Source organism: Phodopus roborovskii, unplaced genomic scaffold, assembly GCF_943737965.1.
Source record: "Phodopus roborovskii unplaced genomic scaffold, PHOROB, whole genome shotgun sequence".
Lineage (NCBI taxonomy): Eukaryota > Metazoa > Chordata > Mammalia > Rodentia > Cricetidae > Phodopus > Phodopus roborovskii.
In genome coordinates this window covers 13,219,507-13,244,300 of record NW_026126480.1, presented here as the reverse complement: position 1 = coordinate 13,244,300, position 24,794 = coordinate 13,219,507, and the positions used below count along the sequence as shown (strand labels likewise).

Here is a 24,794-nt window from a genome sequence, read left to right as displayed (position 1 = left end):
GAGCTGGGAGCTCTCACTTTACTGGTGACCTAAGCACATGCCATCCATAATGGTGTGTCCCTGAGGACCATCACATGACCAGAGCTGAATATGTCCCTTGGGTCATGAGAGAGAAACATCTGTGTGAAAGTATGTGGTCTGGACTTCCGTGGAAGCCTGTGGAGGAGTAGAGTGAATGCATCTATATTTCTCCTGTACCCATGTGGCCATCTGTATTTATGGGTGGCCTTCACCACCTGTGTCCAGGCATGTATGCAGGGAGTGTGTGGCTGTCTGGGAGACCATGAATGGCCTGGTGGCTGGTCTTGTGACTGAATGAGCAAATGACTCTTTAGCTGAGTGTTGGCACCTCAGGTCAGATTCTTCTCGCCACGCACAGCTCACCTCCTCCATCACCTTCCTGAGATCAGCTCTCTGCTCCAGCATATGCCACGCATAAACAACAAATCTTTCAAAAAGTCAAACCCAGGGGCTGAAAAGATGGCTCAGCAGTTAAGATCACTGGCTGCTCTTCCAGAGGACCCAGGTTCGATTCTGAACAACCACATGGCAGCTCCCAACTGTCTGTAGTCCCAGTTCTAGGCATTCCAACACCCTCACAGAGACATTGCAGATGGGCAAAACACCAATGCAGATAAAATAAAAATAAGTCATTTTTTAAAAAGTCTAACCAAGTCTCAGTGATCCATCCTACAGATAGTACCTTCCCCAGGGTTAGGATCAGCCATGTTTTCCCTAAGCTGACAGTAGATACCTGGGACTACCTTTGGGAGAGTCGAGAAATAAGTGACCCCAGGCAAGTCTCAGTGCAAACAGAAGGTCCAATGTCAGTGTCACTCAGCTCCTCTGGAGTCCTCGTCCAAGATATAATATGCATGGTTAAGAGGCCTTGTAGATGACAAGCGATGGCAGGTCCCATCCTGTCCTGCTCCCTGACAACCTGGGACTAGGGGACTCTGACTCTGGAACTAGAATGCCACATTTCAGATGAGGCTTGCAGAACAACCCACCCCTTCCTAACTTCTAAGACTCTACTCCCCTCCCCCAACCCTCCCTTAAGCCCTCCCTCTCCAAGACTCAGGAGAATGTTCACAGAAAGCATGAAGATCACAGACTCCAGTTGAGATGCTGGGCCCAGCCAACCCAGCCTGGGGCCCCTGAGACCCCTCCAACCAGACTCTCATGGCTGCACTAGAAAACAGGCCTAGACTTAGGTAGGGACTCAACCAGGGAAAACGGGGGCACCTCTAGCCGGGTTTGGGGTGACCCAAGCTTTGGACACTCTTGGCTCCTAAAAGAGCCTAAGGGAGCGGTTAGGGCCCTGGGACAGGCAGTGCAGACCTATGTCCTCAGCTGGTATGAGCCTCCTACCCTTCCCCACTTTCCCCATCAGGCCCAGACCCCCTACTGGTGTGATTAACCAAATTATGGGTTGTTGTTATTGTTGTTGTTTCTATGAGCAAACTGCATCGGTCTTAATTGGTCTTAATTGAATGAGACCTCAAGAACCTGTGCCAGAGGCTCATGGACTGGTAAGGGCAGCAGGGGTCTGGGAGAAAGGAATGCAGGAACAAGCAGGGATGTCACCCAAGGCTGAGCCAGGGACAGGAGAGAGTGGACCGAACGGGGCTGAGGGCATGACGGCACACCTCTCACAGGTGCCCCATGGGTGCTCCTGTCAGCTAATGCCTGGAGTTCCAGGGCTGGGGAGGAAGTACCTCCAGAGAGAACCCTCACCCAGCGTGGGCCACTGCTTCCTGTAATTCCACCAGCAACCTTATGTGGTACTTGAGGACACTGAGGCGCAATAAAGTCAGAGCTTCAGTCAGAGCCTGGGGCACTGCTCTTGGTCATCCTGGGCAGCCCCAGAAGCCTTCTACCAGGGTGAGGCAGCCCTGCACCTGCAAATCCACCCTGGGTGCCCAGAGCAGGAAGGGCTCCTCACACCAGCTCATAGACACCATTCCTATCCCACTTGAGAATGTCTCTTGTCCACGCCGCGATGTTCATCCTCCCTCTGATGGCCGACTCCAGGCACCGCCACTCACAAAACACCCTCAGTCCCTCTCACGCACCGCCCCACAACACGAGGACACAATCGCCATCTCCTTCTCACAGCAGGTCCCACATACTCAGTGACACAGGGCCGCTCCAGTCCACATTGACTCTCACACAGTGATTCATTACTATCACCTTTACTCAGGGTGTCGCACACTCTCTGGATCACACATCACATCGGGCCACTGTCTCATCCTTTCACAGCACTAGGTGAAGTTTCCATGCTGGTCCTATGTCACACTGCCTCACTCTGATGCCACCCAACACCTCTCAGCCTCCGAAATAAATATAAATAAATAAAGGAATAAAGAAATAAAAGTGACTCGGAAGTAGCAGGTGGAATGTTGGGCAGAAGGGTTTAAGAGGGGATGAGAGTACCAAGGTGATAAGGAAGTGGAAAGATGGGGCGAGGGGGGAATCAGTAAAAATGAAGTATAAGTGAAATGCCATAAGGAAATGTGCTAAGTTAAACGAAACAAAAATATTTCAGCAAAATGACCCACAGAATGAGGGGGAAATACTTGCAAATCATGTATCTAATAAAAGGTTTAATACCCTTTTATTCCTATGGCCCAACAGCAACTAAAAGCAAACACTCCAATCTAAAGTATGAACAAAGGACTCAACATTTTCCCAGAGGAGATACACACATGGCCATATGGAAAGATGGTTAACACCTCTAACCATTTAGAAAAGAATATCAAAACCACAGCGAGAGGCTGTTGTCCAAGAAATCCAGAAAACAGTCAGGCTGGCTATGGTGTGGAGAGACAGAAACCCTTATACACTGTGGTGAGGCTAGATAACAATGCAGTTGCTGTGAGACTCAGTGTGGCCACTTCTAAAGCGAACAAATAACAACACAGCCAAGTGTGCTTCTGCACACCTGTGACTCCTGGACTCAGTGGCAGGGACAAGAAGACCATGAGTTCAGTGCCATCATGGGGACATGGCAAAACACTGTCTCGAAACAAACGGGCCTGCACAATAACCTGATGCTAAAGGTGCTCCTGAGTTTGATTCCTGACATCCACATGGCAGAGGACAGAACTGACTACTACCTCCACATTTGTGCCATGGTGTGCACATACACACAAGGAAGTGTACACATGCACACACACTAAAGAAAAGGCCATTTTTTTTAAAGAAACTAAAAGAAAAAAAGGAAAGAAAGAAAAACATGAAAATAAATGTAGATTATTACCATATGGTCCAGCAGAAGTAATTATCGATATATACCCAATATCATTGAGGGTGGAGTCTTGAAGGGATCTTTATACATCTTTGTTTGTAGACACAATATCCATCACAGCTGAACCGTGGGCATGACATGTGTGACCACGAAGGGACAAACAGATAAGCAAAAATATGTACGCTGGACTATCACTTGGCCAAAAGAGAAGGAAAGTCCTGCCATGTGCTACAACACAGATGAACCGCTAGGGCAATATGTTCAGTGACATAAAAAGCCAGCTCTCGAAAGACAAGTACTGCATGCATGATTCCAATTACATGAGGCCCCTAGAGACGAGGAAGTGGGAGGGGGGTTGTGGGGGGTTGTGGGGGACAGTGGGGGGGCAGTGGGGAGGACAGTGAGGGGACAGTGAGGGGACAGTGGGGGGGGCAGTGGGGGGGCAGTGGGGAGGACAGTGAGGGGACAGTGGGGGGGGACAGTGAGGGGACAGTGGGGAGGACAGTGAGGGGACAGTGGGGGGGGACAGTGAGGGGACAGTGGGGGGGACAGTGGGGGGGCAGTGGGGAGGACAGTGGGGGGACAGTGGGGGGGACAGTGGGGGGGGACAGTGGGGGGACAGTGGGGGGACAGTGAGGGGACAGTGGGGGGGACAGTGAGGGGACAGTGGGGGGGACAGTGGGGGGACAGTGGGGAGGACAGTGAGGGGACAGTGGGGGGGGGGACAGTGGGGGGGCAGTGGGGGGGACAGTGGGGGGACAGTGGGGGGGGACAGTGAGGGGACAGTGGGGGGGACAGTGGGGGGACAGTGGGGGAGGACAGTGAGGGGACAGTGGGGGGGACAGTGGGGGGGCAGTGGGGGGACAGTGGGGGGGGACAGTGGGGGGACAGTGGGGGGGACAGTGGGGGACAGTTGGGGGGGACAGTGAGGGGACAGTGGGGGGACAGTGGGGGGGACAGTGGGGGGGACAGTGGGGGGGGACAGTGGGGGACAGTTGGGGGGGACAGTGAGGGGACAGTGGGGGGGCAGTGGGGGGACAGTGGGGGGGCAGTGGGGGGGACAGTGGGGGGACAGTGGGGGGACAGTGGGGAGGGGGACAGTGGGGGGACAGTGGGGAGGGGGACAGTGGGGGGACAGTGGGGAGGGGGACAGTGGGGGGACAGTGGGGAGGGGGACAGTGGGGGGACAGTGGGGAGGGGGACAGTGGGGGGGGACAGTGGGGGGACAGTGGGGGGGACAGTGGGGGGACAGTGGGGGGGACAGTGGGGGACAGTTGGGGGGGGGACAGTGAGGGGACAGTGGGGGGACAGTGGGGGGACAGTGGGGAGGGGGACAGTGGGGGGACAGTGGGGAGGGGGACAGTGGGGGGGGACAGTGGGGGGGACAGTGGGGGGACAGTGGGGGACAGTGGGGGGGCAGTGGGGGGACAGTGGGGAGGGGGACAGTGGGGGGCAGTGGGGAGGGGGACAGTGGGGGGACAGTGGGGGGCAGTGGGGAGGGGGACAGTGGGGGGACAGTGGGGGGGACAGTGGGGGACAGTGTGGGGGACAGTGGGTGGGGGACAGTGGGGGGACAGTGGGGGGCAGTGGGGAGGGGGACAGTGGGGGGACAGTGTGGGGGCAGTGGGGGGCAGTGGGTGGGACAGTGGGAGGACAGTGGGGGGCAGTGGGGGACAGTGGGGGGCAGTGGGGGGCAGTGGGGGACAGTGGGGGGGCAGTGGGGGACAGTGGGGGGGCAGTAGGGGGAGGAACAGTGGGGGATGGGTTTGTGGGGGCAGAAGCTTTTTCTTGGGTAGATTTTGTTTGGGAGAATTAGAGCGGTTCAGAGATGATGTAGACATATTTAAGGACAGACAACTCTCCTGTGTATTTTACCACAGTTAAATAGTTTTTCACCTTAACCAAAACTGAAAAGGAACTACACAGTTAAAATGACTAAATGTGAATACGGGTGACTAAATCTTGGCAACTGTTGATTCTGGGTGATATGACAGTGTGTGTGTTAATCTTAGGTGTTTTTATCATCCACCTTCCACATTAGCTTTTTCAACAGGGTCTCTCGCTGAATGAGGTCCTCAATCTGTCTGTCTGTCTGGTCTGAAAGCCCCAGGGTTTTTCCTCCCTCTGCCTCCCCAGGACTAGGATTACAAGGGCAGGCCATTGTACAAGGCCTCATACTGGGCAGGCAGGCACCTTCCCAGCTAAGCTGTCTTCCCTGCCCAGGAGTGGTTCTTATTAGCCTCTCCTGCCCAGGAGACTGCACAGTCTTTTCTTTCTCTCTCACGTTCTAAGTCATCTAGTTCAATCATTTCAACCTCCCGACCCTCCCAAAGGCTTGTTCCCTTCTCAGGAACCTCCAGCGGGCCCGCCTTTCTCCCAGCTGTGTCCCTCTGCACTCAGAGCCATCTTCCCAACCATCCTTTGTACTGTTACTCCCCTGCCTCAAGTCATCGCCGTCTTCCTACAACACCATCACACTCAGCATGGTGTGTTCGCATTTCACTATGTTGTGACCATTACACATCACATGTGCAAATGTCAGGCTGAGGGCTGCATGCATCATGACCATTGTCACATGCTCGATGTCACTTCATGTCACACCCTTGTTCACACACTCAGCTTTGCTGAGTCATATCCTAGGGGCACACACTGGGTATCACAATTCAAAGTCAAGACACCTGAGCCACAAGCTCAGGAACACACCTGTTAGCACACAGTGTCCTTTCTAATGACATCACACCTGCTATAAACCCACCATTAACCTCAGAGTCGCACACAATGTACCTACAGTATCAGGGTGTCACACAACCAGGTCACACATTCAGTGGTTCATTCCCTCTCCACACAGTATCACATGTCACAGGCCCAATGTTACACACCCTACAGGATACCCACTGTCGCACAATCAGCAGCACCCACACCCACCCCTTTGCTGGGCAGTCACAGAGCTGCTGCCTCATGTCAACACTGTTTCCTGTTGTGCTCAGAGGCCTCAGCCGATGCTTGTTCCTTCAGGGGTTTCCTGTTGTCAGGGTCCAGTCGGGCCTGGCCCCGTCTGTCATATATAGCCTGAAGCCAGTCAGCAAGAACTCTGGGCTCCTCTGCCTCCCTGCTGAGTCTGTGTGGGCTCATGGGCTTTTCATGGTCTCCCCTCAATATACTCAAATTCTTCAAGTGCCTGGGCTTGGGCTGATCCCATGAGGGGGCATAGGAGATACTAGCTCGGTCTTGCCCATTGGTAAGGGCCCAGCCCTCTGCTTCCTAGTGAGACTCCTGGCAGTCTATGACAAACATTGTCTGACTGACATTGGACAAGACTGGCAGGCCTCAGTCTGGAAGTCTCACAGAGGAAGGAGAAGGAGGGTGGATGACGAAGGGTCAGAAGGTCAGAGAGTTAGAAAAGCTGTCCCAGAGGAAGTCACCCCTAAGGAAGTCACTGAGAGCTGGGAATATGAAGGAAAAGAAAGAAAAGGCTTAGAGTTGGAGAACAAGACAGGAGAAAAATGTCTTAGAGACGGGAACCTGGCAGAGCCAGGGCTGACAAGATGAAGACAGGATGGGAGAGCAGAGGTCACCCTGTGGAATTTAGAAAACACAGGTTCCTCCCTCCCAGGCCAGCATGGTTCTGACTCAGGCTCCAATCAGGGAACTCAGGGTACACTCCCCTCCTTCCTGGCTTTTCCTGTGGCCCTACAGATTGTCCCTCATGGCTGCCAGGCCCCCTCACCTCTTGCCTGGGCCAACCTGCAGGAAGGACATGAGCAGGCCAACGCACACGCTCCCCACACGGCCTGAGATAAATATTTCCCGGGAAACGGAACTTGTTCTCTGAGTGTTTACAGCCAAGGGCCAAGCAGGATGGAGGGGGGGTCATCTCTCACGCTCATGGCTGGGCCTGAGTATCTGCCCCAACACCACCACCGTGGACCTGCTGTGCATCTCTCAGCTAGCCCCTGATGTTTTTCTGAGCCGACTCTGGGTTCTCAAGGAGCCTGGATCTCTCCCTGAGCCCAAGCTTGCCTGAAGCCTGGCCTTATTCCAGCTTGTATCTTCTCTGACACCTCTCCCTTCTGACTGTTTTTCTGACCTGCCTGTGATGCCATTTCCACTGTTCCCTCATCAGTCGGGGTGTGGACAGATGGATGGGCAGACAGAGACACAGGCCGGGGTGACAGCTGAAACCTCTTCTCTAGTCCCAAGGCCCTACATGCCCCAGGCCTGTGCAGCCTGACAGGTGGGCACAGACAGATGGCAGGGCCTCAGGGCCCCCATGGATGCCAGATGCCACAGCCAACTTGTTGGCAGCAGCTCCCTCAGGGGCCACAGGGCAGCACTGAGGCCATGTGCTCGATGTGAGAATTCCGGTGGAAGCAGAACAGCTGGCAACAGAAGTGCTTGATCAAGACTGCTCACGGAGGCCTGGAAAATGGCCTCTACTGTGGCCCTTCCAGCCTCACCCCAGTGCTGTCTGCCCAGGACCTGTGCCCATTGCCTACCTGTGCTCACTCAAGCCTTTTCCTCCACAGCAGAAACCATGCTTTGCATGCCTCCCTGCTCTGCCCATTGTTAAGCAATGCATGGGCCCCTCGTCCACCACTGGAGTCTCCCTCTTGTCCCTAGCTCTCAAACCCCACCTTCCTACCTCCTGAGGGTCCCCCCCCCCGCTTGGGGCTGCATTTCAGACTCTTCTCCCTGGGGTTCCTGGTCCCTGTCTCCCTTCTGTCAGGAGCTGACTGGCCAGCCAATCTCTCAGAAGTCTCCATGACTTCCCTAATCCACCAGCTGAGCCTCTTTCTTCAAACTGCTCTGCCCCGTGCACAGAAATCTCACGTTCCGGAAGCCATTATTAAGCACCCACTGTATACCAGGCCCAAATGAACCCATGAGCAACGAGTCAGATGTTCTCAGTCCCTGGAGAGGAGATACACAGCCCAGTGACTGTGTGGTGTCGCACGCTGCCCGGTGGCCCCCTCGGGGAGACTGAAAGCTGATAGTGCCTGGGGAGGGGATAAGACTGGCCCCACCCGAAGTAAGAAACTCCACAGAGGAGGTGATATTTAACCTGGAGGGGTCAGTATGAGCAAGTACATGGGGGGGGGGCTGGAAGAGCTGGTGTGTGCTGAGGGTCGAACAAAGCCACCAGACTCAAGCACTGACTGTGAACATCAGTGTGGGTGTCAAGAGAGAGCCCAGTGGCATGGGCTCTCAGTGCCATGCCAAGAGGCGTGGTCTTTATTTTTTCCAAAAGCTGCCATGGAGGTGTGACGGATGCACCTTGCGATGGAGTGCTTGGTATAGGCAACTGTGCCTTTGTCCCATGCCTGTGGCTACCTAGGCCCCTGCTCCAGCCTTTCTCCAGCTGGAGCTCCCAGGATCCATCCTGGCCCCTGGTCCCAGCTCAGAGATATCAACTTGGTGTTTTCAGTACACCAACATGAACTGTCCCCGTTGAGAGAGACAATGCCAGAGCCTGGATCCCAGAATTAGCTTAAAGGGTCCCCTGCCCCCAGCTGGCCAAGGGCCAGTGAGCTATGCCTAAAGCGTATGCTGAACCAATGCCTGCTAGGCGGGGAGGGCTGCTGACAGCATGCTCCCATTGCTGCCGCCAAGCCAGTGCCTAAAGAATGTCCCATGCCCACAAAACTTCTACAAGCCTCAGCCTAGCCCTACTGCACGCACTGTCTTGCCTGTGTGGTGGAGGGCAGACAGTTTAGTCCTGACTCTAACGAACACGAAGCAAGAAATCTCGTCCCACAGGCTGCTGTGGCACAGGCCTGAGCCAGGTCCTTACAGTGCCCTGTGGCTTCTCCCAGCTGCTCTAGATACTGATGTCAACAACAGTACTTCTGTCTCAGTAACGATGGGGGATCCTTTTTGTTTGGGCTTTTTGCAGTTGCTTGCTTGTTTTATGGTTTTTTTTTTTTTTTTTTTTTTTTTTTTTTTTTGAGACAGAGTATTATGTATCCCAAGCTAACCTTGAACTGGATATGAATCTGAGGATGACTTTGAACTATAGATCCTCCTGTTTCCAACTCCTGAATCCTGAGATTAAAGGCTTGCAGCACCATGCCTGATTGACACAGAGCTGAGGATAGAGGCCTTGTTCTCGATAAGCAAACACTCTACCAACCTGAACTGCATGTATTGGGAGATCTTACCTCTCTGCTTGCAGGTGAGGGAGATGGGTTCAGGATGACCACATGACAGGTCCATGGTCACACAGTGGGAAGTGACAGACCCAGACCAAAAGTAGGTCCTCCCAAAAGGTGAAGCTGATAATGACCATCCTATGAGGTGGGCGGAGGGTTGTGGGCAGAACAGAGCTAGGACAGGCCCAGGTGACAATACTTAATCAGAGTGAGAGGGCAGCAGGGCCCAAACACAAGAGAGAGACTACAGTGATGAGGACAAAGGTCTTGATCCAGGGTGGCCTAGTGGAGAGGGTGAGGCCGGTGGAATGGGGAAGGGGCCATATCTGAATGTGCAGATGATAGGGACAATGGCTGAGGCACAGAGTCTGCACACAGAGACACAGAACCTACAGCCAGGCTCCTTCAGCCCCCACAACCCTAGAGGGTCTCAGCATTTCCAAATCCCTCCCCTCGTGGCTTCCTGGGTGGTTGACAAATGCAGGCTTTCCTGGCGGGTGGCCTAGGCTGCTGAGATACTGCCGGCTCCCAGGAACACCATCTGTCCCAGCTCTGGGGGGAGCTCCCACCCATGGGAATGCCATGGCAATAAATAAATTAATAATGACTCCAATCCTCCCTCTTTCTTTGGCCAGCTCCTAGCATCAGAACCCACTCCCACTGCAAGGGACCTTCTCAGCCCTAGCCTCATGCTGCAGTAGGAAAGCCATATCGAGCCCCTACCCTGGTGGACATCTCTTTCCCATCTTAATGAACTAGTAAGGAGGCATCTAACCCCACCTCCACCCCGACCCACCCCCAGCACCTGCTCTGAGTCTTGGCTTCCCCCAAACACAGCAGTCCTAGGTTATGCTAGGAGTTGAACAAGGGCATGTGCCCAAAGTGCTTAGCACCAAGGGGGCTGACATGAGCAACAACTTCCTCTCAGCTCACTTGGGCACACTGACAGACACATGGACCAGTACACATGCATGCATGTGCACACACACACACACACATGCATGGGCACAAACACACATATACACACCATTCTGTGTCAATCTCCAATACACACAGTCCACCCTGACTTTGTTATTCATTGAGCATGGAAGGTTAATTCAAGGCCCCCCAAAGGTCAGAGCTGGGCTGGCAGTAGAGGTAGGAATGAGAGTAACACAGCTCCCAGGCTTAGGTAACTCATAGTGCAAGAGACAAGCCCGACATACATACAGAATCGCAGGATGAAGAAAATGGGGTCCTATGGCACACACAGTGGGCAGAAGACAACAGAATGCCCTAGCACCCAACTGCCAGGTGGGAGAGCTCAGAGGAGGAAGCATGAGCCGGCTGGGGCTGGAGTTGATGGAGAGTGGGAGGAGGCCATCCTGGAAGAGGGAGGCTACTGCAGAGCCCGGAAGTGTTTAGGATGTGTTCTGTTAGCAGCAGGTGCTTGGTGAAACAAGAATGCCTGAGGGAGATTGTGGTAGGCTGGAGCTTCAGAGGGTCAAGAGGGTGGGAACATGGAGAATTTGTGAGTAGAATGACAAGTCCAAATTTGGGTGTTAGAAAGATCCTTCTGGCAATGACAGGGAAGGCAGGAACAATTGGAAGCAAGCAGCCAATGGGTGACCAGTGCAGGAATGGAGCCTGGAGAGGAACTCGGCATCGGGGCAGGGAGCCCTCCAGGCTGGGGCAGAGATGAGGAGTCTTGGGGTGTGTGCCCTCAGGCTGGAAGGTGGGCCTGGGATGCAGCTCCAGCCTCCAAATCCTGTACCCACCCTCAAAGCCCACCCACTCTTCCCTCCACTGAGCTCTCACCTCCAGTCGGTCGTCTCTACTCCCTGGGGGTTCTGGCTCCTGTGCAAGGGGTTCCTGGCTGGCTGCAGAGACAAGAAGGCCAAGGGCTGAGGCCTACCGGGCCTTCTCCCCTTCTCCCCAGCCTGCCCTCCCATCAGCACCCAGCAAGCCCACAGGTAGCCCTGCCTGCTTGTGCTCTGCTTGCTTCCTGGACACCTCTGTCTCAGCTTTTTCTCAACTCTGAGAACATTTGGCTGTCCAGCCTAGTGCTCCCAAGGCATAGAAATGAACATGGCTCTACTCATCCTGAAGTCTCTCCAGGAAACCTTCTCAGCCTTTCCTAAAACTCAGTTTCCCTATCTGTAAAAGGGGATAGGAACGTCCACCTGAAATAGTCAGTAATTCTCCAGAGTGCGTGCTCCAAGTCCAGAGATGCCAAAAATCCCAAGAGATCGTGTCTCCTATGCAAGCAGCTACCCCAGTCTGGCACTGAATCCTCTGGGCCTCGACTGGACCTCCACCTATTTCTCTCAGCACCACCTCCACGGCTCGCAGAGTCCTGCTAACAAGATGCTGTGGCAGGCCTGACAGGCACACCAGAGACTCGCTTGCTTGTTCTCAGAGGTCCGACACCCAGGCAACTTCAAGAAGCCCAGCTCTTCTGACAACCACTGTCCTGGGCCAGCTGCAGGCTCCTGCCCCTCCCCACCCCCACCCCCCAAGTATGTCCCAGCATCGGACAGGCGGTGGGGATATTCTGAGCCTGGCTTCGTTCCCGTCAGCTGCTGGCCTCCATGCCAGCCTGGCGCGGGTGCAGGGACTGATTTGATTTGGCAGCTTCGGAAGCTTGTGGTGGGGACAGGGTGGGGAGAGGGGGAGGGGGACAAGACACCCATCCCCGAAAGGAAATAAACAGCCTCAGGCACTCAGCAGGATGGGGGAGACACAGTCTGGCATGGGGAAGAGCTGCGTTCCCTGCCTGGCAACCCCCTCTTCGCAACCAGGCCCTGGACACCTGCCTATGGCTACAGGAGTCTCTGGCCCTCAAGGGTATGGGGGAGGTGGTAGTAGCTGCACCTGGCATGTGGACGCTTGTGGAGTGACTGCATCAGGTGTCTGGTTGTCTCACATGTCCCCTATGTCCTGTGGGGTTTCCTGCTTTGCTACATACACAGCTAGCACTGAGTGTCACTCAGTGTCTATGTGTAGAGTGATGGTCTAGGAGTGGTCATCTCCCCAGATGACAATGGCTGAGCAGCTAGACCTCTACAGGGAACTGATAATAACCCAGGGCTTGACGAGATCACCCATGATGGCTGTGGTAGGGCCTGGCATATGTTGGCTCTGGCCCATGCCTTCCCTCTGTGTGATGACCCCACTAACCCTGCCTTGCCCTGCAGAGGAAGTGACAGAGGTTGAGATAAGTGTATGACCCGAGGGGCTATCCCTTTTGTGCATAGAACACTTGCCTCCTCTTCCCCACAGTCTAAATGCCCTCCTTTCCCAGGGAAATACAGCTTGTGGCGGTGAGCCTCTACCACCCTTAGAGACTCCTAGAGACCTGCTCATGTTCAGGCACCATATCTCTCCCTTTCTTCTGACCCTCTCTGCTGAACCCCAAGAATGGTGAATAAATAGGGGAGAGAATCTCAGCTGAGCATTCACAGGCCCTCACCAGTTGCAATGCTGATCACTTCCCTACTTGTCCAACACAGCCAGGTCACACACAGTCCCCCATCCCCATGTTCTGGGGATATGGATTTACCTGCCAATGCATTGTCAGTACCCTAAGAACCTGGCCTCTCAGGATTTGGTCAGAAAACTACCACAGGGGTATCAAGGCTCCTGGTTCTCTGACCTATGTGCCAGAAAGCACACAAAACACTTAGTACTAAAGGGCAACAGGACAGAGCTATGCCCAGACACCAGGTAGGGAGGTCATGGTAGGAAGCGGACCCTACTTTGAGGAGACTCAAAGTCTCATCTATTGGTTCCTCTTCATTGTCCCACTGTCCTCTGGGACCTCTGTGGATCTCTCCACTCAGTCACAGGAAGCTGAGTTGCTCCTGAAGACCGGAGAGAGGAATCTCACGACAGAGGGGGGTTGGAGAGGAACAGAGACTAATGTCCCAGCTGTCACTAAGGATCCAGTGAGGTGGAGCCCATCTGTAGGACCCTGACGGGTTTCACATGAGATGCCCGGGATACTCAAAGCAAAGAGAAGACCAGAGTGCCTGCCTATCTGTCTGCTCAAATTTTCACCTGGGATGGGATTTGTTTGTGTTTGTAATATCCTTGCACATATATTAGTCTGTATGCATGAGTGCCCATACCAGGCATAAAGGCCTGAGCCCCTGATGAGTCACAATGTCAGAGTTTGTCAAAGGGAATGGCCATCTAGTAATCAGAGACAATGGAGAAGACAGGAGTCTGATTGAAGAAGAGGGATGGCAGTTTGGGGCTAAAAGAAGTGAGCTGTGCTTCAGGAGGCACCTGTAAATTCTGTGTTGGGTCTGTCATGGTCAGTTCTCAAAGCCTACATTGCTGAGGCCAAGGACAGGGTGTGCCCATGACCCAGAGGAGAAGGGGCACAGCACAGAGCTCGCTACAACCCACTGTGTGACGCTAGACAGGACCTTCCCCTTTCTGAGGGGGTCCTCATCAGAAGGAAAGACATGACCTTCTATGACTTTCCCTAGGATGGCTTTTGAGGAAGACACACACACAAGCAGAAAAGGAGATCTGTGGGGTTGGGAGAGAGCATGGGCCACATGGCCGTGGGGGAGAATGAGGGGACAGATGGTGGCAGAGCAGAGAGAGGGAAAACCTGCTGGGGAACCACAGGGAGACTCTGAGAACCTGGGAGGTCAGCTGCATAGGGTTCCCTGCAGAAGACCCTACCCTTGAAACCAAGGCAGGATGCAGCAGCAATGCAGTCTTGTGGAGGACAGGAACAGCTGCCTCCACCCCATCTGCTTTCTAGCCTATGGGAGGAGAAAGCCAGGGCATGGAAGACAGGGACTCTGTCCTTGAACTTGGGTCCTGACTCCACTCCTGCTCTGCAGGCATCCCAGAAGAAGGGAAGGGCTGGGGGCAATGAGGCAAACCCAGGGCACCAGAAAACCCTATTTCAGACTTGCTGGGCAATAGCACCTGGACTAGTTTTGATCTGGCAGCCCACTAAGCTGGGCAATTCTGGGTATACAGCCATGATGACGTCTCTAGGACAGTCAAGGTTGGACTCTAGAGGGAAAGATCTTCTTGAGCCAGGGTTCCTTTCCAACTCTGGCCTGGGTACTAAGACACAATTGGGATCCAAGAGGCAGGAGATACTAGATAGCTGGGGTGGCCTTGTGTCAAATTACACGGTGTGCCTGAGACTCGGGCCAGGCTCCATCAGCTCTTCTAGAGCCCCTGACCCTCAGGGTTAAGAGCCAAGTGTGCAGGGGGTGTGGAGAATATCCTCTAGTTGGTCTCTGGGTCCCCAGCCCTCCGTACCCGTGTCCAGGAAGGATTCATGTCCTGTTTTCTCCTCAGTCAGCTGTTGGAAAAGGAGGTGAGAAGGCCTTTCCTTCCTCTCCTATCTTCAGCTCTATGAAGACACCTTGAGGGCTGGGATGGGAAGAAGGATGCTCTCTAGTCCTAGTCTAAGATGGCTATGGATGGAGGCAGTGGGTGATGGGAATGGCTCCCATGCCATGCAAGCTTAAAAAGAGGCAGGCCCCTCGCATGAGCACTCACCAAGTCTGTTGTGGCAGGAGAGATCCCACGTGACCAGGCTAAAGGGGTCCCTGTTTCCTCTGCTGTCTAGGCCCTCCTCCTCCCGTCTTTCACTTGGAGGTAGGGCTGCCATCCCATCCTAAGCTATCTGTCTCCATTGCGTCTTGTTATGTTTTTAATAACTGAACATTGACATTAACAAGGCAGGTGGCTGCAGCTCTTCCCAGCAGCCCCATTTAGCATCATTGAATCATCAAATCATCAAATTCTAGAATCCTGCATGCACAGAATGTCCGCATCTTGGGCTCCCAGAGTCTCAGCATCTTAAAGTCACAGAATGTCGGAACCACACAGTCACACACCCACCCAGCCCCGGGCTGGGCTTGGAAGGCTAGCATTGCCCTAGTGAGAGTCCCAAGCCAACAATCCTAGATTTTCACATCACACCCTCTCTGGAGCTGGTGCTCACACAGCCCTCGAGCTAAGGGGCCACCAACTTCCTCTTTTTACAAGTGAGAGAATACAGCTCAGAAAATGGTATAAGAGTACCAGAAAGCAAGGAACACAGGAGTGTCCAACCTCAGGACTGCAAAAACCGACCTATATAGGCCAGCGTTTCTGACAACCGGACAACTTTCCAATTCTCCCTGTCTGCGCTGGGCCAGCTGCTGCGTGCCTCACACTTCTCTTTCTCCTTTCAGCTTCATCTCTTTCTTTTTCTTCCATACCCCAGCCTGGCCCCACCCCCTCTGCTACCCACCCTTCGTGTCCCAACCATGAATGGGGGTGCACAGGGCTAATTCTCTCCAGGCAAGAAACAGGAAAAGCAAAATGTCTTCCTTCACCCCAGGCACCAGCTGGAAAGGAAGGGCAGGCTCCTCAAAACAGGAAGGCGGAGGCCCTGGGGGGTGACCAGGGCTGAGACGGTTCAGGGGAGCCTGAACTAAAGTCCAGGGAAGAAGCAGTCTGCAATTTACATGAGAAGATCATATACATTTCTCATTTTCATAAATTTACATTTCTACTCACACATTTTTGGATTTGAATTCTATTAATTTTTGCAGCTTGTTTTAATTTTTTCCAGTTCTGAACACCCAGGGCAGAACTCCAGTTGTCCACATACACACAGGTATGCAGCCCTGTCACCGGTTAGCCTCATGACCGGTGGCCTCCTGAGAGGTGCTCCTGAGACACACACACACACACACACACACACACACACACACACACACACACTCATTCCTCTCTTGAGCATTCAGAGCTGACACTGAACCCACCCAGTCACCCCAGGAGCTCCTTCTCCTCCTTCTCCATCTTTGCTGTTGATCCTCTCCCCTCCATCCTTTGCCTGCCCAGGCCTTATCATCCCCAGTCTGGACCACAGCAGCCTAAACCTCAGTTTCCACTCCAGGGAGCTGCATGTGCATATAGGCCTGACAGCGCATCTCTCCTCCCACCTCATGCTGGCTCCCTGGAAACACCCAGAATCCTCAACATGGTCTGTAAGTCCTGAAAATGGTCCTTGCCATCATCACCAGCCGCATCTCCTGTCTCTTGATGTCCCTCCCCGCCTTCCATCCATTAAGTACCCACCTTGGCAGTCTAAAATCCAGCTCCTTAAGCAGAAGCATGGGACTCGAGAGGGCCAGCCTTCTTCCCTCTGTCTGCTACCAATAAGCCATCAGTTACCATCCTCCTTTCTGCCCAGAATGTTCTCCAGGCTCATCTCTCAGATTTGTTTCTTTCTGAAGGCTCTTGGCTTGCCCTTTCTCTAACTCTGGGCTGAATGAGAGCCTCAGTTGGCTCTGCCTCAGTCACATACATCAGCCTCTGTCTGGGGGCCCCCTCGCTCCTCAGCCCTGGCACCTGAGTCTGAGCTACCTGCCACTGGTTAGGTGATGTAGTGTTGCCCAGGATCAGAGAAGGTGTGGAGAACCGGATGACCAGTTTCTTGCTCATCTCATCCACCCTTCCTACTGGCCTAGCATCCACCTAGGAAGGCCTAGTAGTGCAACAGAGTATGGTTAGGACAGGCAGAGCAGGAGATGTGAGAAACCCAGGAGGCTGGCCTAAAGACTTCCAGGAGTCCAGGACAAGCTACAGAAAGCACTCAGCCCTGTCCTGAAGCCACCAGAGCAGCCATGAGAGTAAGGACTGAATTTTCCATGCTGGAGACCAAGGGTTTCTCAGGCTCGTTGGAGCAGGTACCAGAAGAACTGGCTGAGCATTCAAGGAAGGCTTCTTAGAAGAAGGGCTACTTTCTTGAGAAAAGGCAGGCAATAGAAATGAGAGGTTGTGAGAAAAGGGCAAGAACATGGAAAAGAAAGCCTTGTCTCTGCTTGTTCTATACTCCTGGGAGGTCAAAGTCAGGGAAGAAGAGAGGCTGGGGGAGTGAGGATGGCAGGGAAGTATGGACATAGCATGATACCCGCACCATGGCCAGGGCAGGCACGGCTGGTAAGCTGGCAGGCAAGAGTGCCCCAGCTGTGGCTGGGAAGCATTTCCTGTCTCTTTGCCAGGGGGGGTCATTAATAATCATTTACCCGCCACAGGCATCTCAGAGGCCAGCCAAGGAACAGCATGATGCTGGGGCCAGAGCCCAGCCCGGTGGCCAGGAGAGCTGGACAGTGGTATGAGCCTTACCACGTGCTGTGAGCCCTGGTCCAGCCGTCTCCTCTCTCTTCTTCTCTGGGAATGTTAGAGGGAGGAGGTTCTGAGGAGGAGGATGCTTTAGGTCCCCTCCCTGATTTGGGCCTCTTTCTCTAGCTAAACAGTGTGGGCTGCCAACCCTTGAGAGCAGTCATGGACATCCAATGGCACATAGGAGATAGACCCAGCTAGGGACACAGGAAGCCATACCCCTTAGAGGTGGACATAGAAGGCTCCATAGAAACAAGTGCAATTTAGGCTGGGAACTGCTGAGAGAGGAACCAGCTGATCCAGGCAGGAGATGGGGGCTGCTGCACACAGCTCAGAATCCCACACAATTATCCTAACTGTACGTGCATGGCACAGACCAGGGCCACCATCAATGCTTGTAAGCAATTGCATGAGTTAACCTGTTATGCAAGCCATCATCAAAGGACCCCAGAAGTTAGAAGGAGCTAGCTAAACAATGATGGTGATGACAACGACAATTATGACAGTGACTCAGCCAAAGAAAATGGATAGAAAAAGATGACAAGAAGCTGGGGACCAGGGCTGACCACCCAAATCCAGGTGGTGGTGCTCTTACAATTGGCCAAAACCAGAATCTTTTCTCACCTCAGCTCCCTGACCTCCTCACATTGCTTTCAAGGCCCAGCAAGCATACTCGTTTGAAGAATCTTCTAGAATCTAGAAGGTAATGCTAAAGCATAAATCCTAGCCCCTTTCTAGCTAAGTGGATGTCTCTGTGCCTCTAACCTTTGGAGTCCTGAGTGTTCTTTAATGCCTGTCAAGAATGCCCAGAAGGGCTTGCCCAGAGCCTTCTCTGAAGAGTATGATATGCGTCTCTAGTATCTGGGACCTCTGCCTTTCTGATAATGGCCTCTATGAGGACAATGTTGACTTCCCTATTTGATGGAGGGTCAACAAAGACAGACACAGACTGAGGTCTTTCCCATTGTCTCTCTGTGGTAACAGAGAGAAGAAAGGAGGAAAGGGGAGCATGGAAAAGGGGGATCTTGTCAGCTCAGTATCACTGAGGTGATGTGACCCCGAAAGAATACAGGACCATTCCAGTTCTAATAGTATACAGTTGGTAGCCTTAGTCAGATGCAAGTCCATTTTGGGTTGCTCTGGCATAGAGAGGTATCTCCAGAGACATCCAAACTCTTGGCCAATGCCAGACCCTCCCTTCTGCCCGGGCTGTAGTAAACACAGTAGACTTGCTGACACGTGTATCCTCTCCCCACCCCTTCCAAGCCTGGCCCCAAACACGGGACAAGCTAAGAGGAAAAGAACAAAGGTTCCCTGACCACAACATCACCCGCCGCCCGCCTGTCCAGCGCCTGCTCAGCAGGAAACTCAAGACAAAGGCTTTGGTCAAAATGAGGAGGATGAAGGGCAAAGGGTAGGGGCAGCCTGGGTTGGGAGGGCAGGCGAGGGCATCTCTAGGGAACTGATTAAGAGGAAAGCAAGAACAGGATGGCAGCCAAGCCCTCCTTGCACACATACGTCACTGCACAAACATTTATGGGGCACCTGCTGTATTCCACACATGGCCAAACATAATATACCTCTTTCTTCACACCACACACCTTATGCACACACTTCATTACCCAGACCTCAGCCCTGCCCCAAGGCACCCCTAATTCAACCTAACTCAATGTACATGCTTTACATTCTCCTCATCATGTGCAAACAGTTCACAGGGAGAAAAGATCACAGAACCCACACCTCACACTGAAAAGTCACACGGCTCACACACACCCACACTTCACACCACACTCGGATTTCATCTCCCACCATGAACCTCACCCACCTCACATTCACATCCCTAGCCACAGATGCATACATCCAATTAAATTACACACACACACACACACACACCACTCAGAGGCACGAGGCACATGCAGACATACTCTGCATAATATCATGCTTAATGTCATACCAAATATCACACATTTGTAGACATACAAAGTTCCTCAGCCTGCAAACTGCCCACTCCTACCCACCCTCCAACCTGATCAACCACCTTCTTGGTTAACCAAATCCCTTGGTCCTGGCTGCACCCTTTCTTGCCCCGAGTTGCATGAACAGTCACCATAGACACATGGCACTCAAACACCAACACACAGGTCTGAATACAATCCCCAAACAAATCCAAGATGTACCACCATGACCCTAAACCACCAAGGGAGCTGCAAGCACACCCAGACACACACCTCCTTTACTCTTCTCTCACAGGACATCCATTCAAAACCAACAGGACCATACTAGGACTCTTTCTGGCTGCATACTGCAGCCAAATGACATCCATAGTTACATATCCAGTCTCCAAGATGCAAACTGTCCCTACAACAACATCATACTGCCATGACAGACACAACCACATGCACATAAGAGTCACACACTGTTCTGCAACTCCACACCCACAATTCTGCCACACACACAGCACGTTAACACCATAGACTCATAATTTCCAGACCATAATCCCCCTACAAAGAATCTCACTCAAATGATGTGATCATACATAGCACAACACACATGATTACACAAAAGGCGCACCCAACACATGCTATGCACATTCCAGAACACTCGCACAGGCACATACACCCCAGACTCACCCATCTTGACCTCACCACAGGTCAAGAGCATCAGCTTGCAGTCTTCTTCTTTCTCCATCCCCAAAGCCAACTGCCCCAGTCACCACCAGCACAACACACCAGCACAGCAGAAATAAGGGGGTTATAAATTCAAGTGCCAGTGTCCCACCACATGATTCCTACTCACCTCGTATCCTGGGCACCCTTGAGGGCAACATTCTCCATGTTTAAACCCTTGGACTTGAGTCCATCCCATGCCAGGCCTGAGAACACGAGTAGTGGTGGAGGTTCTAGACACTCCAGCCCTGTCCTCTGAGCCTGTCCCCTACTCAACCCAAAGTAGAGGCAAATCTATAGGGAAGGCATGGTCACAGAAATACCGTAGAACAAAAAGAAACCTATCGAAATTGAAGGACTGAACAGACCAAGACTGTTCACGGGAACAGCAGAAGGGCAGAAGGACAATGAGCTAAAGAATTTGAGAGAAATGGAAGAATAATGTGGGACCATCACACCTCGAGAGAAACAAGATGTCAGGAGGCAACAGGAGGAGACTGGAGGTCTGTGTAAGAGAGATATGGGAACTGGGAGGGAGCAGTCTGGCAGAGGAGAGAGAAACTGGGGTAGAAAAGGGGCTTGGACCCTTGAGTTGTATTGCCGATGGGGACTAGAGTCTAGATGATTAGAAGAATGGGGGAGTGAGGCTATACAGTAGAAGCTAGAGGTTTTTGTGGTGAGGTCCTTCTTATGAGGTAGCGCTCCTTGCTGCTAGGGGACTGGGGGATATGGGTGTGACTGAATCTGACATGTTCAAAACTAGAGGTTTGGGAAGGGGGTCCCGTTAACCTGAGGGAGCTCCAGGTTTGTAAGAGCTGTGTGGGCTGGAGGTCGCACCGTGGACTGAGTTCAGGGCTTGGGGTGGAGGCGTTCCAGATGCAAAGAGGGGTCAGAATCTAGAGTGGCATTTGGACAGTGAGCTGGAGAATCAAGGACCCCACCACCACCACCACCACCGGGTATGGCCGCAGTCCCGTTCAGTACAAGATTGGTTCAGAACTAAGAGAAGATCCCCTTTTAGAGGAAGGTCCAGGAGAGCGTGGACCGTAGGGCAGACGACTGTAAGCTCTTTCAAAAGACCGGGCCCTGGCTGGGCTCTCCCCGGACACCCGGTTCTCCCTGTTACCCAGAATGGGGGGGCCCCCCTACCTGCAGGCTGTCGGCGCATGGCTGCGGCGGCGGCGGCTCGTCCGGCTTGAGGAAGACCTGCTGGCCCCGCCTGAGGAATTGGACAACAGCGATGAGGATGTGGTGCAACACCAGGACCATGCTCGCAGCAGCCCGCCCGCCCCGCCAGCCAGGCCCGCTGCGCTCGGTCAGCGCGTCCGCAACAGCTTCGCCGGTCCGCGCGAGGGTCCGCCCTGGTCCCGCCCCGCCCCCGCCCCCGCCCCGCCCCAGGCCTCCAGGCCCCGCCTACGTCCCTGCCACCAGGGACAGCACCTCAACGTCTTCCGAGGATCGGACCCCACCAGATCCCAGCGGGCTCGCCCCCTGCCAGGCCTTCACTCTCCCAAGACACCTCCAGCGGATCGGCTATGGGGATCCCCTCTCCTCGGTCGCCTCTCAGCATTCACTGCCCTCCGCTTGTCCCAACGCCACTCCTCCTATTTGGCAGAGCCCCTCCCAGAGTCCCGCGCACTGTCTAACCACATTCTCTTCCCATCACTTGGACTTTAGTAGCCCTGTCAGAGCCCCAAGGCCGAGCCCAGCGCAGTGCAGGGAGAGCGGCCGCGGCCGCAATCCAGGAGCCCTGAGGTCCCTTCTTTCCTTCAGTGCAGAAGGTAGAGGGAAGTGAGGGAGAAATTTAGAGGTCGCTCCAAAATGGGACGAGCCCTGAAGCTGTAGCAAATCTGTGAAGGAGACACGTGCTCCCTGACACATACAGTCGCACCGTTCCCAAATGTGGGGTGAGGGCACTAGGTCCCTAAGGCCACCAAGTAAGTCTGCATCGGCGTTCCGGGAGACTGAAGAGGTTGCAAGCCTCAGGGCCACGCAGTCCGCAGTTCCGCGGTGGGACCCCGCAAGCCGAGAGCGCAATTCTCCGCAGAGCGGCCTCTGTGCTCAGGCGCTTGCGGCGGCCGTGACTCTCCTGCGCCCCCTGGTGTCTTATGGCGGCGGTGCACCCCGACCCTAGTCCAGTTGGCTGGAGGAATGAGGGGGGACATTAGTGGCACGCTACCTGGCTCAAATTCCTTGCCTGGACCAACCTGTTTTCTAGCCTCTGCTTGCCATAAGAGGGGCTAAAGCATGGGATATATCTAAATTGAAGGATGAATTTGCGTCTTCCTTCATTTTGCCAGCATGACCTTAGCCAGATCCCCTTCCCATCTTGCTAGCCCTCAATTGTCCCACAGGACTTACAGAAAACCCAAGCTTGGAATAATGGTGAGGCAGACAGACACAGACTCCTGACAGTCCTCATCACGACCTTCCCTCATCCTCCTTCCTGCACCACTGCCTTCTTTCCCTGCTTCCCTCTCCCCCTGACCTTGGGAGGTGACTTAGTGAGCCCCCAGTCTCCCCCCCCCCACTGATTGATTCATTTGAGCCCTTTCCCCCTGGAGAGCAATTTCCTCAGTGTTGAGTCACTGAGCTCGGTGCTGGACACGGTCCCAGCTCCTGGCACAGTCTTGGAAGTGTCCTGGCTGTCCCAGTAGCTTCAGGGGTGAGCGTCCATACACAGATTTTTTTCCCTCCTTCTTGCTGAGGCATGGCTCCAAGCATGCTTATTTCTGTGCCCAGAAGAACTGGCTCCCTAGCAGCACATAAAGCCTAAACCTCTGTTGGCATTACAGACCACCCAAGCCTGGCTTGTCATCCAGCTCTGACACCTCCCATACCTTGTTTTAATATGGCCCTTTTTATTCAGATAGCAACTGCCTCATTCTTCCCTCCTGGTCTGTCCTATGCCTCCCTGTCCCCTGCTCATCATTCAGGAACCCTTCTCTGGGTACCACCTCAGGTCTAGGAGGCCCTTCCTGGGAGTCGGGTCTGGGGAGCTGAGGACATGATCTAGGCCAAGTCAATGTGTTTTTATTTCATCTTCAAAATAGAACAGTTTTTCCTACATATTAACACTGTATAGAGCACCACATAGGCTAAGATATGTAAAGGTCCTGCCTCCTCCCACAAAGGATCTCCTTTCTCTTTTCTGGCATCAGTTTCCCCCTGTATAAAAAAGAATGGCCAATATGGTGACTGTTCCTCAGGCCCAGTACACAAAGTGCTTGGTAATCCTAGTCACATGTCACTGTCTTGGTCCCTAGGCTTTGGATAGCCAGGGCGGGACACAGGTGCCCAGGAGGTGTCAGCAGGGTTATTGGCCAGAGCTACTGAGTCTTCAGAGGACTTCAGCTCAGCCCTGAAGTCAAGAGACAACCACAGCCTGGCACAGCCCCCAACTGTAGGTGGGACCGCCACAGCACTTGCCTGCTGAGAAGCTACTCTTAAACCCTACTGGAGGTTCTCCTACTTTGGTGACCAGAGTCTCAGATGCACACGCTGTCTCCCTCACTTCATTGTGTGCTGGCTGCTCTGATTCCAGCATTCTTCAGGGGGACCGAGTGAGTACTCACTAGGTCAAAGCTTGCTGCAGGACTGTGGCCACTGTGTCTATCTGGGGCTCCATTGCCCCCTCTGTGAAATGCTATCAAGCTTAGAGTCAATCAACAAGTGAAGGAACCTCTTTTAACATTTGGTAGGCTTCATCTTCACCTGAAGTCCTCAAATTCCTCAACCAGACTCCCTCACAGCCGGAGCAACCCAGGCTCGGCCAAATTGCAAAGGGAAGGGACCTTGCCAAACTCTTATGGAGTGATGCCACATGAAGGTTAAGTCTGGTTTTCCTGGCCTCCCCAAGTTTCCCTATCTCCACAGTCTGTGGATCCACTATGCTTGGCTCCCCATTGTGATTCTAATGTACTTCCTGGTCTGAAAGCCCAAGACTGGATTCTGGCTGATCCTTGTCCCATGAAGGCAAGAGTCAAGACCAGCCTTTAAGATCTGAGCTGCACATCTGGGAGGCTTCAACACCTGGCAAGTGCATATTACCACTGTCTCTGTAGCTCTTCAGCATAAAGTACACCTGATGTGTGTGCATGTATTGTGTATGCATGTGTGCATATATGTGTGTATACAAATAAATGTGCACAGGTGAGTGCCTGCATGCCAGAGCTGGAGAACAGCCTTAGGGTCATCCACAAGAATGCTGTCCTTTGAGATGGTATCTCTCATTTGACCTGGAGCGCATCGATTAGGCTAGATTCTCAGCTGGCAAGCAAAGCCCAAAGAATCCTCCAACCACTGGCTCCTCAGTGCTGGGATTACAAGAACACCGCCACAACCATCATTTTCACATGTGTTCTAGGGATCAGACTGAGTTCCTGGTGCTGGGGAAGCTAACATTTCACTGACTGTCCTATCTCCCCAGTTCTATTGGCCAGAGTTTACAGATAAGGAAAACTAAGGCACAGAGAGACTAAATTGTTCATGGGCACACAGCTGGTAAAGAACAGAGCCAGATTTCAGGCCCTGGCTGCCTACCATCTGTACCTTGCATTCATGCTGGATGCTTAAGGAAAGGCTAATGGGAGA

General features: G+C 53.4%; 1 protein-coding gene across 4 annotated transcripts in view; it reads right to left on the bottom strand.

Annotated features, from left to right (window-relative positions):
• Pde2a (phosphodiesterase 2A) overlaps window positions 1–24,794 on the bottom strand; it is a 93,041-nt gene that overhangs the window by 40,037 nt on the left and 28,210 nt on the right. The window contains exons 2-3 of one of the 4 annotated variants that reach the window (XM_051192389.1): window positions 21,351–21,420; window positions 11,197–11,258 (exon numbers count right to left, since the gene is read on the bottom strand). In XM_051192389.1, coding sequence (XP_051048346.1) covers window positions 11,197–11,258; window positions 21,351–21,369 — 81 coding nt within the window. In that variant the 5' untranslated portion in view covers window positions 21,370–21,420. Of the gene's footprint in view, window positions 1–11,196; window positions 11,259–20,331; window positions 20,378–21,350; window positions 21,504–24,794 lie in introns of those variants that run through there. The other 3 variants (XM_051192390.1, XM_051192388.1, XM_051192386.1) reach the window with 3 other exon arrangements.